General features: G+C 41.8%; 1 protein-coding gene across 1 annotated transcript in view; it reads left to right on the forward strand.

The window, feature by feature from the left end:
- Nucleotides 1-3,541: 3,541 nt before the first annotated feature.
- Nucleotides 3,542-11,861, forward strand: part of Bckdhb (branched chain keto acid dehydrogenase E1 subunit beta) — a 167,032-nt gene continuing 158,712 nt past the window's right edge. The window contains exon 1 of the mRNA XM_050127491.1: nt 3,542-3,774. Within this exon, the coding sequence (XP_049983448.1) occupies nt 3,585-3,774 (190 nt within the window). The 5' untranslated portion in view covers nt 3,542-3,584. The remainder of the gene's footprint in view (nt 3,775-11,861) is intronic.

Consider the following 11,861-nt stretch of genomic DNA (forward strand, 5'->3'; position numbering starts at 1 on the left):
GAATAGATAGTCATGGTTACCTTTCTCTTATGATTTAGCCAAGCCATTTCCAATGCAAGACTTAGACTCTTTAGACTAGAATGTTTATTAAAGCATTTAGCATACATTCCTTGCTTAATATTGTTTATGTTGGTTGTAATCCTAATTTTATACTTGATATATGTTCCTTGTGTATATAATTTGTATTGGGTTTAGAATTCTCTTATTTAGAGAAAGGGCAGCTAATGGGGAATCTCTGTCAGCCAATGATCTTTAAGAGGTGGGAACCGGGTTAGGTCATGATATTTTAGGTACCCAAACAAAAATGCTGGCAAACCCAGGGTTTGCTTTCTGTGTGTGGTTCCCATACTACACAACTGAGGTTGGACTTCTTGTTCCTGTTTCTTGAGTTTGCCCCTTATAATAAAGAAAATATAATTGGTTTATCTTGGAGTTAGTTTGGGATTCTTTGACCTTTAACCTTCAACATGTGAGTAATAGATGATATGGTATATGCAATTTTTTAAGAAACTACCAAACTGTCTCCCAAGGTGGCTGTGCTATTTTGCTTTCTTATGAGTAATATTTTTGTCTTAGTTTGGTTTCTATTGCTATAGCAAAACACCATGACCAAAAGAAATTTGGGGAGGAAAGCATTTATTTTAGTTATAGCTTGTATTCCATCATTCAGGAAAGTCAGGACAGGAACTCAAGGCTGGAGCTTAGAGGCAAAAACTAAAGGAGAAGCCATGGAGAAATGCTGTTCACTGGCTTTCTCTTCCTGGTTTTCTCAGCTGGTTACCTCGTCCTCCTCCTCCTCTTTTTTCTTCTGTTTCCCCTTTTGTTAATGTGACTTAAAGGGTCTTTTATTAAAAAAAATTATTCTCTCATACATTATATCCTGACCACAATTTCCCTCCCTCTACTCTTCCCAGTCCCCTCTCCCAACCTTCCTTCTACTGTACTCCCCCTCCATTTTCTTTCAAAAAAAGAGAAGGCCTCCCAGGGATATCGACTGAACTTGGCCCAACAAGTTGCAATTATACTAGGCATATATACTCATGTCAAGGCTGGACTTGGCAACCCAGAAGGAGAAAAAGGATCCCAAGAGCAGGTAAAAGAGTCAGTCCTAACTCACTGTTAGGAGTCCCACATGAATGCCATACACAACCATAATGCGTGTGCAGGATCAGGTCAGACCCGTGCAGGCTCCATGATTGTTGCCTTGGTCTCTGTGAGCCCCTATGAGCACTGCTTAGTTGATTCTGTGGACTGTGTCCCTGACCCCCCTGGCGTCTACAATTCCTTCCTCCCCTCTCTACTGTGGCATTTCCCTGCTTACACAGTAGAACCACTTGCCCAAGTGCTACACAGCCCACAATGTGCTTGGCAACTCACACCAATCATTGATTAAGAAAATGCCCAATAGACTGTGTAGGCTAATCTAATGAAAGTATTTTCTCAATTGAGGTTCCTTTTTCCAGGATGCCCCTGTTATCTTGTGTCAAATTTATAAAAAAGTGTAATCAGGACAACGAATAGATGAGATTTCTCTGCCATTAAAGTTTTTTAAACACTTAATTAGTTATATGTAGGTGTGAGTTCATGGACACCTGTGAGTGCACACATGCCAGAGCATCCTGTGGAGGTCAGAGGGCAACTTTCAGGTGTCATTTCTTTTCTATCATTTGCCTTCCAGTGACTGGACTCAGGTTACCAGGGTTGGAGTAGGCTCCTTTACTCTCTCAGCTATACCCCTAGTCCTCTCTGCTCGGTTTTCATAGACAAATTTGTCTTTAAAATGTTGAGTTTAAAGAGTGCATATATATAAAACAGTAGATTCTGTCACAAATCCATTATTATTTTAACTGCCAAATCTCCCCAAGTTTCCCAGTCTTGGATGCTACCTTTGCATGCTGCCTGGCCACACGGGAGAAACACTTTACTGTTCTGCATGGCATGTTAGCTGGAGGAAAGTGACACTCTGGTTCCATCTGCGAATGAAGTATAACCTTTTAATACACCATTGCGGGTCCAAAAGCAAAATTCGTCTCAGCAGGAGTATACTGAGTAGGTAGTGTAGTTCTGTGAGGGAAAATGATCCAAGACTCATTCTGAAGGAGGAACAGCAACTTGGATCTATCTTCTGGCTCCATCTTCACTGGTTCTCCATGTCTCCAGGGCTAAGTCAGACACCCAAGAGGAAGTGGCTCCAGTGAAGAGGGTGGTCCATGGAAGGATATTAGACCTGTGCTACCAGAAATTCAATTTAAATGTAGTCACTTTCTTCATCTCTTTTCAGATTATAAAATTACTTCAAACCTCATTTTTTTTTTTGCCCGACCTTTCTAAATTGCTCTTCCTAAATTCCCCGAAAAGAACTTTCCATTTCCCAAATCAAAAGATCAAGGTAAAGTGATGGGGAGTGGGCGGGGACAATACAGTGGAGGGTCTCCGCATGGTATCAGACTTTTATTTTCTCTCCCTGGAAGGACTTTCTTTCATGCCCATGAGCCTTTGTGCCCATCAGACCTGTTTTGGATGCTTGTCCTTCTCTGTACCAGCCTGGTGACCTCTAGCCCTCTGGGTCCAGGCCAGCTTACCTCTGGAAGCATGCCGTGTTATTGTCTAAGCTGTCTCCTTTGTGTACCATTTTGAACATTAAGATCCTTTTCTAGTCTGTTCCCGTGTTTCTCAGCCAAACGAAAGATCTGTTTAGAGGTCTCGAATACGACGAGAGGAATGATCCTTCCTGGCTCCTTCCTCCTCATTTCCTTCTCAGTCTTGTCGCTAGAATCTTCCTCTATTCTGGAACCGTGTTCTGTGGCTGAAACACCTTCTTGTTTGTCTGTGTTGTTTGATTTTTATGGCTATCTGACAACTCATGACCAAGGAGGATATATACTTTTAAACACTTGAACATTTTAAATTAAAATTTATAAAGCTGATTATTTTGTCTAAATTAGTTATTCAACTTTTACACGTTTTAAACTTACATAGAGTAAGACCACTAGGTCTTACTGTATGTACCCGGACAAGAATTCCTAGTGGATTTGAAGTTAGAAATATCTATATTTATCTTTTTATTTATTTATTTTTTGCTATTATCTAAATAAGGAAAAACAAAATCAATTAACAATCTATATATACTGGCCGGGCGGTGGTGGTGCACTTCTTTAATCCCAGCACCCGGGAGGCAAAGGCAGGCGTATCTCTGTGAGTTCGAGGTCAGCCTGGTCAACAAGAGTTAGTTCTAGAACAGTCTCCAAAGCTACAGAGAAACCCTGTCTCGTAAAGCCAAAAAAAAAAAAAAAGCAAAAGCTACTGGAAATGACACTGTAAAAATGAGAGTGGATAAGGACACAGCCAGTCTCAGTGTGGGTGGCTCCACATCCAGGGACTGCATCTCAAGCTACAGGGCCCTAGGTCCCGCTTCCGCCTGTTCCAGCTGCCAGGTCACAGCGTTTCCATCCCCGCCCCCGAACTTCCATCTCCGATTGGTTTCTTTCACGGACCCGCCCCTCGAAACCGCCCAATGAGGAGGCTCGCGACGCCTCTCCGTCCTCCCTGCCGGCAGCGTGGGCTGCTGTGCCTGAGACCCGGGGATGGCGGCGGTGGCTTCGCGGGCGCGCGGGCTTCTGCGGCTCCGAGCTGCTGGAGCGGAGCTGCGGTGGTGCGGACTGCGCTGCACTGGGCGGGTGCAAGGCTTCCTGCAACCCGGGGGCGAGGACGCGACCCAGAAGCGGTGTGTGGCCCACTTCACTTTCCAGCCGGACCCGGAGTCCCTGCAGTATGGTGAGACCGGGAGATCTCCCTGCATCCCGAGTCCATCCTCGCCTCGGGTCCGCTTTCGATCTTGCTGCTCTTTCTTGGTGACTCTTTCCTTCAGATGCAACCCCTGGGCACTTTCAAGATAGGTGAGAGGGCACCCTGCCTTCTGCGAGGCCCTGAGGGTGCAGAATTATCCAAAGAGCGCCCCTGTTTTCTCTGAGCTCCACCCCTGCTTTTTCCTTATCAGGCCCTTTAGGATTACCTTGCCAGGACTGGGTCAGTAACTTGAGGCAGCAGCCCGTAAAAGACTTTTCTTTTTTCCCTCCCCTCCCCTTTGGAAGGGAAGAGTAAACCTAGGGAGTAAATAGTAGAATTTAATTTTCTCAAGGTCACGAAACAGGTTCTGCCTAGAGGTGGAAAGAATCCAGACTTCTGCTGGGCTCTTCTGTCACTTGGCCGAGCAGAGGTAATCCACACAGGTGATGGGAAAGAGCAAGGGGAAGGGGAAGGGTCGGGCTCCTTATGTGCAACTCTGATACACTCAGAATGTTTCTCTTGCAAGTTTTGTGAACTCGCCTCCTAAGATCCCAGGTCTCTCTGCAGAGTATCAGGAGATAGTAAGGGCACCTGTCCCGTTTTCTTGTCCAGTAACTTATTCCACACTGGGGCTGGTATTTTTTGAAAGCCTGTATTTATTTGTGAACAGTAATTCTTGAGAGCTTGCTACTGGTGAAATTTACATTCCCCGTCTCCTATGGTTCATAGGACAAGTTTTAATTTAATGTGATAGACCATGTTTTAATTTTTGCTTTGCGGTCAGATAAACCGAAGCCTTGAAACAGATTATTCAAGAGTACACAAGATAGAAGTTCATGGCAGCTAGCTCCAAAGTTGTGTATGGAGGAAGCTGGATTTCAGAACTGCCATTCTACATAAGGCAATGCAAGGCACTTGGAAATGATTTACTGATCCTTCTTCCCACTTTTGTGGAATAGTAGATTAGAAAGACGAATAGCAACTCAGTTTTCCCTTCTCAGCATTCAATACTGTCTTCACAGCAAAGAACTTTGGCCTAGTAATAGAGAAATAGAGCACAGGTCTTAATTCTCCCTTCCACAATTGTGAAATTACTAAAATCCGAGTGATGTCATGTCTCTAAGTTGTTACTATAAAAATGCTACAAGCATATTACAGACAAAAGGCATAATTTAGAAAAAGTAAAAATGGGTTTGGTACCACTCATTGTAAATGCTGCTAAGCCTTTTGAGGTTCATTCTTCCAACCCACTGTGTCTTCCGTAATTGTAGTTTTAATACAAGTCCAATTTGCATTAATTGTAATTGCAGGACTAACTTTCCTGTTAATGCTGTAGAGTGTTGATGACCTGTCGAATTCAGTAGTGAGAGGTGATGTCTTGAATTTTGTCTGTCCCCCAGCACCCCATCACCTGAGACTTTGAAATCATCACTTCTACAGGCCTCAGTTTCACCATGTTACAAAATATGTAGATAGATACATTCCCTGAGCATGCCCCGCCCCCTGCCTCATGACAGAGCCCCGGAGATTCGAGTTCTCACGCAAAAATATGAATCGTTGCCGGGCATTGGTGGCACACGCCTTTGATCCCAGCACTCGGGAGGCAGGTGGATCTCTGTGAGTTCGAGACCAGCCTGGTCTACAGAGCTAGTTCCAGGACAGGCTCCAAAACCACAGAGAAACCCTGTCTAGAAAAACCAAAAAAAAAAAAAAAAAAAAAAAAAAAAAAAAAGAATCGTTAAGTTTTTAAATGCCCACTTTAAATGCCTGGTTTATGCCTAGTCTGTATAAGAGTGTGTGTTGTATTAAGTGTAAGGGGAGAGGGACGTAAGACTGTGTTAGGCTTGATGCTGGGAGTCCCAGGAACAGGCGGTTCCTTGCGCTTTTGTGCTAACCACTGCACCTTGTGTTTCACTTCTGCTGAGGAATCTTTTCCCATGTATTTGCTCACTAGTTTATGTTCGTTCTTTTTCTCTTTTTCATATTTTAAAAGTTGTGCCCGACGTCTTTTCTCCTGTCTGTGCTGACGCTACCCTCCATCATTGAGTAATTGCTTTTATCCAGGTGTGGTGGGCCGTTACCTTCACAATGGTCGTGTGAGATAGATGGTGTTATGTTCACTGGACATCGAGGCTCAGAGATGTTTGTGGCCTTCTCAAGTGCGGTAAAGAGCAGAGTCAACTTTCCGACCCCATTGTGTCTTCCTTGAAAGCCTCACGAATAGTGTTAAAACTTTGCATATTATGGCGGTTAGTGAAGATCCCAATTGTCTGCCCTTCACATGTGCAGCGAATGCTTTTCATTCAGCTGTAACATGAGGGCCTGCTTGTCGGGGTTTTTGTCCTGCCCAGTTCCCGAAGCCGTTTAGCCCCAAAGAAATCACACAGAGGTCTCCATAAGATTATAAACTGATTGTCCCATTAGCTCAGGCTTCTTATTAGCTCTTGTAGCTTATATTAACCTATTATTCTTATCTATGTTAGCCACATGGCTCAGTACCTTATTCAGCAGATCAGGTCACATCCTGCTTCTTTGGTGGTCTGGGCAGGACTGAGGAAAGAGCTTCCTTCTTCCCAGAATACTCCTATTCTCTTTGCCCCGCCTCTACTTCCTGTCTGGTTGTCTTGCTTATGCTCCCTGCCTGGCGACTGGCCAATCAGCATTTATTTAAAACATGATTGACAGAATATAGACAATTCCCTTGCACCATTCAGCAATATTGATTTCGCATGGAAAAGGGACTGCTTCAGTTGGTGGCCCCGGTCAGTGAACTGGGACAAGGGCTTATCTCTGCAAAGGCCACTGGAACATTATTTTTCAGGTAGAATCAAGACTTAGTAGATTTAAGGCCCTGAGTAGGGTCATCCTGTGTTGTTGGAGTTTCCTTTGGACCACCAGCTCACAAATAACATGGAGACTTCTTATTAATTATGAAAGCTCAGCCTTAGGTTAGGTTTGTTCATAACTAGTTCTTATAACTTAAATTAACCCATATTTTAAAATCTATATTTTCCACATGGCTCCAAACTACCTATCCTGCTTCCTCTGCTGTCTGGTGGCTCTGCCTTTCTTCTTCCCAAAGTGCTCTCTCTGCCCAGAAGTCCCTCCTATACTCTCCTGCCTAGCTATTGGCTGTTCAGCTGTTTATCACACCAATCAGAGAAACACATCTTCATACAATGTTCAAATATCCCACCACATTTCCCCCTTTTTGACTAAATAAAAAGGGAAGGTTTTAACTCTAACATAGTAAAATTATATTCAATAAGAACAATTACCAGGTAATTACATTCACAGTGTCCAATTTATTTGTGTTTGGCATATACTTGGAAAAAATACTTTATTATTTATCTTATTTTGGTGAGTCCAAAATTTTATACCTAAACTATTTTTTTATCATAACTTGTATTATCATCCTAAAAATATCCTTTTAGACCTTAAAATATCTTCTTAGATAATAACAACTTAAACATTTTATGTTTTCAAACTTATAAACTTTATATCTCTTATGTAAGTTTTTTTTTCTGAATTTGTTAACAAGGAAAACTGTAACTATAACTATAGTCTTTTACCAGATCAAAGAAGGATAAAATATTACTTGAGTAAACAGGAAGTGCAGAGCAAACAACTTCTAAAACTATAGAAATCACAGAGACATCTGACTGCCTGGACAGTTACCCAGTGTTCCTCTGTAACATTGGGGCATCCATCTTGGACCTACCTACCTGTGTGGCCGAAACCTCTCAGCTAGCAGCTTTGAAGATGCTTTGGGGTGTAGATTTTTATGGAAATTGTAACATAGGAATTCTGAGAGGCTGGATCACTTGGGCTACTTGTCCTCATTGGTGTCTGGTCCTTTTGTTATGAAAACGCACACACTTTTAAGGGTGACATGCCTGTCTGCATTAACACAAGTGTGGACTGTACAATGTGCACATGTCAGCTAAAGACTTTTTGTTCTTTGTTTGAGCCAATAAAAGGCATTGTTAGTGTTACAGATCTGTTTGGATTGCATAACTAAACCTCTTTCCATGCCATAGGAGAGGCTGGCATGTAATAATGTCATGAGGACTCTGTAGCCAATAAGATTTATCGTGTCTCCTCCAGTCTCAGAGATGTTCCATGGAGCGAGATCAGGTTACACATCACCTGTCTTGTAGTCTTTCTTGTTTTTTTTTTTTTTTCATTTCTTTTTGTTCATGTCTGTAGCTAAGATTTTCAGGTCTTCCCCAATGGAATCTGGTCTTTATTATTTTTGAAGAAATCCGTATCTTTTTGTTTTCTGTGGAAACAAAAGCATAACCTCTCCTCCAATGCAACATATCCATTCTGAAGTTAAGACACTCTTAAAATCTATAGGTTCGTTTAAATTAGCGTTTCTGTAATCCAATATCCCTCAGCAGCTATTTTTTTGTTGTTCATTAACATTGAAAAAACTCATAGTACCATGCAGGATCCAGAGACTCTATGTATTTTCCATTTTATGTGGCTTCTTAAATATTAATTTACTCTTTAAAGACTTTATTATTTTTAAACATTTTTTTTTCTATGACTGTCTATATCCATTTTCTTTTCTTTCTTTAGCATGTCAGCACATTTCTTAGCATAATATATGATATGGGATTCCCTTCTGTATGCTGTGAATACCGTTGGTTAGTGGAGAATCTGTCGTGGGCCTGGCAGGGAAGAATGAGGTAGGTGGGGAAAACTAAACTGAATGCTGGGAGAAAGAAGGTGGAGTCACAGAGACGCCATGGAGCTGCTAGAGGGGAAAGACGCCTTGCTGGTAGGCTGTGAGCCTCATGGTAAAATATAAAATAATAATAGAAATGGGTTAATTTGATATGTAAGAGCTTGCTAGGAGTATGCTATAGTGATTGGCCAAGCAGTGATTTAATTAATATAGTTTCTGTGTGATTATTTCAGTTCTGGGCAGCCAGGAGCAAACAAGTGGCCTTCATACAACATGTATCTGTTAAGAGGTTTTCTTGTTTTTTTTTTTTTCTTTTTTATTACATATTTTCATTTATTTTACTTACCAACCACAGTTTTCCCTTCCTCCTCTCTTCCCGTTCTGTCCTCCTACCTCCCTTGTACCCCCCATCCACTCCTCTGTTCAGAAAGGGGCAAGCCTCCCATGGGAGTCAAAAAAGCATGACATATCAAGTTGAGGCAGGACTAAGCTCCTCCCCCTGCATCAAGACTGTGTGAGGCATCCCAACATGGATGCTAGCTATGTAGTGAATTCACTGCTAGGATGCATTAAACCTCTGCTTAGCACATGGCATCCTGGTGGCTGGCTCTACCCCTCTTTGTTCTCTGAGAGCTTAGCCTTATGATTGTGGACACTGACCCCTGAGCTGCTTTTACCTGCCCCAGCTCTGGAAATGTTTGTGTCTGCTTGTAGCAGGTTTGTATCCAGTGCTGGCTGCTCAAGTGTCCATCTGCACAGTAGGGCTTCTTAGAAAAGCCACAGTTCTGTGGCTGAGCCTACCCAAGAACACGTTTGCCAGAAAGCTGTGCCAGGAAGCTGCTTGCTAGGATCATTTGTGTTTTTTACCTTTCTCAGGCCTTATGTGCATATATGTGACCAGGTGTTGGATGCCATATGTAGTCATATTTTCCTTTGGGCCACCAGGTCACAAATAGCTCCATGGAGACTTATTATTAATTATGAAAGTTCAGCCTCCGTTTAGGCTTGTTCCTAAATGGTTCTTATAACTTAAATTAGCCCATCTTTTTTTTTTTTTTTTTTTTTTTTTTTTTTTTTTTTTTTTTTTNTTTTTTTTTTTTTTTTTTTTTTTTTTTATTTTGTGATCTTCCACATGGCTCGTTACCTCATCTCGGTACTGTCCATCCTGCTTCCTCCGTGTCTGGCTGGTGGGTCTACCTTCCTTTTCTCCCAGAGTTCTCTGTGGGAAAGTTCCACTTATACACTATTGCCTAGCTATTGGCTGTTCAGCTTTTTATTGCACCAATCCCAGCAACCCTTCTTTACACAGTGTACAAATATCCCATAACAGAAAACATCTGTGGTTGAGATGCTTCAGACAGTAGGGTGTGCAGTTCTCACAATGATCAGCGTAGACCAAGGCCTTTTGTATGTAGGGATGTGGTCCTTCCCCCCCTCCCTCCCAGTGTTGTAGGAGTGGAAATATGATGAGTAAAGTCAGGGTAGGATGTATGACTGAGACAGGAGGATCCTAAGGCTATCTGACTAGTCAGTTTAGCTAATTAGTAAGCTTCTGGTTCAGTGAGGGACTCTAAAAAACAAGGCAGACCTGGGTGTGGTGGCTCATGCCTTTAATCCCAGCACTCAGAGGCACAGTAAGGTGGATCTCTGTGAGTCTGAGGCCAGCTGGTCTATGTAGTGAATTCTAGACCAGCCAGGGCTACATAGTGTCAACAAACAAATTAAAATAAACAAACAAACAAGTGAGAGAGCAATGAAGGAAGATACCAGATGTTGACCTCTGGCTTTCATAGACACCACTCACGCACAGAGACACACAGTTGGATTTATAGTTAACATTTTGTTCATGTTAGTTTTTGGTGCTGGTGATTGAAGCCAAGCATGTTTGCTGGGAAGGTTTTCTTTCATTGAGCTGTATCCAAGCCTTTTCATTTACATTTTAGTAAAAACTCTGTGTGTGTATGTGTGTGTGTGTGTGTGTGTGTGTGTGTCTGTGTCTAGTTTTGGGTTCTCAATTTTAATGTGTGGGGAGATATTTGGGATGTGTTTTAATGGGAGTTCCAGAAGGATAAAGATTTATAGCTGGCAAATAGAGGGCAAAGCTGGAGGAACCAGGGTATCTGGAGGCTGAGGCAGGGTGATCTTAAGTTCAAGGCCAGCTACACTGTGAGATTGTAAAATAATGTTGTACCTGTGAATAGTATGTTTTCTTCCGTACCTCCTTAAAGCTTCAGCTTTAAGAAGAATTGAAAGTGGATGTTGCTATATCAAATTTGTCTTTTGAAGCTTGAAATAGCACTGAGGCATACTCCAAACCTAAACTTTACAATCTTTGGAAAAATATCCACTAGTGAAAATATAATTTGTGTGCTGACACTGAAACATAAATGACTTGAAATTATTCCCATAAGGAGAAGCAAGATTTTTAGAGTCAAGAATACATTATGGATTTACTTTGTGTAATTTTGGTTGTTATTTTTGGTTATTTTGAGATAGAAGCTCATTATATAGCCTAGAGTGAGTGGCTTTGAACCCACAATCCTCCAGCCTCAGTTTTGTGTGATTTTTTATTGAAGTCTTTACTGTTTTTCTAGTAACAACTTGCTGAGTAGCTGTGTGGTAAGATGGATGGATCAAGAGATTTGGGGGTGGAGCCTGAAGGTATAACACTTGGCTAACATATGGGTTGCATAACTAGCAAAATTTAAAACAAAAATAATACTAGCTGTTAAGGTGTTTTTATTCTCCCTACATTCTTAACTATGAAAACCCTAAGAAATAAGCAAAGTATTACTTTGTGACATGTATGAAGTAGGTATGTTATTACATGTATGAAGTGGATATGTTATTGTCAAAAGTTTATCCTAAACTGTTATCTGATGTTTTGTGCCACTGGAAAACTTTGAGATCTTCTGGTTAATGTCAGCTGTCACCTTGATCGGGTCTAGGGGCATTGCCTCAATCAGATGGGCCCGTGGGTATTTGGTTGATTGTTAATTGCTGTAGAAGGCTGAGCAGATGGTCCTGGCTTGTCTAAGGATGCCATAGAGTAAGCAAGGAAGCCGTTTTCCTCTGTGCTTCCTGCCTCAGCTTGAGTCCCTGGCCTGACTTTCCTCAGTGGTAGACTATATAACCTGTAAGATCATATAAACATTTTCCTCCCTAAATCGCTATTGGTCCTGGTGCTTATCACAGCAACAGGAAAACAAACTAGAGCAACAGGGCAGAGAAAGCTTTAAGCAAGGTGACTATTAAATGATACAACTGCAGTCTGAGGAAAAATACTTTATGAAGTACTTCTGGACATTTGGTGTGCTTGTGTGTTCTTTGACGTGGGTGATGTAATGATACTTCCTGAATGAATTTTTATTGTCTTCAGAGA

Source organism: Alexandromys fortis, unplaced genomic scaffold, assembly GCF_014885135.2.
Source record: "Alexandromys fortis isolate MF-2015 unplaced genomic scaffold, M_Fortis_MF-2015_v1.1 scaffold_22, whole genome shotgun sequence".
Lineage (NCBI taxonomy): Eukaryota > Metazoa > Chordata > Mammalia > Rodentia > Cricetidae > Alexandromys > Alexandromys fortis.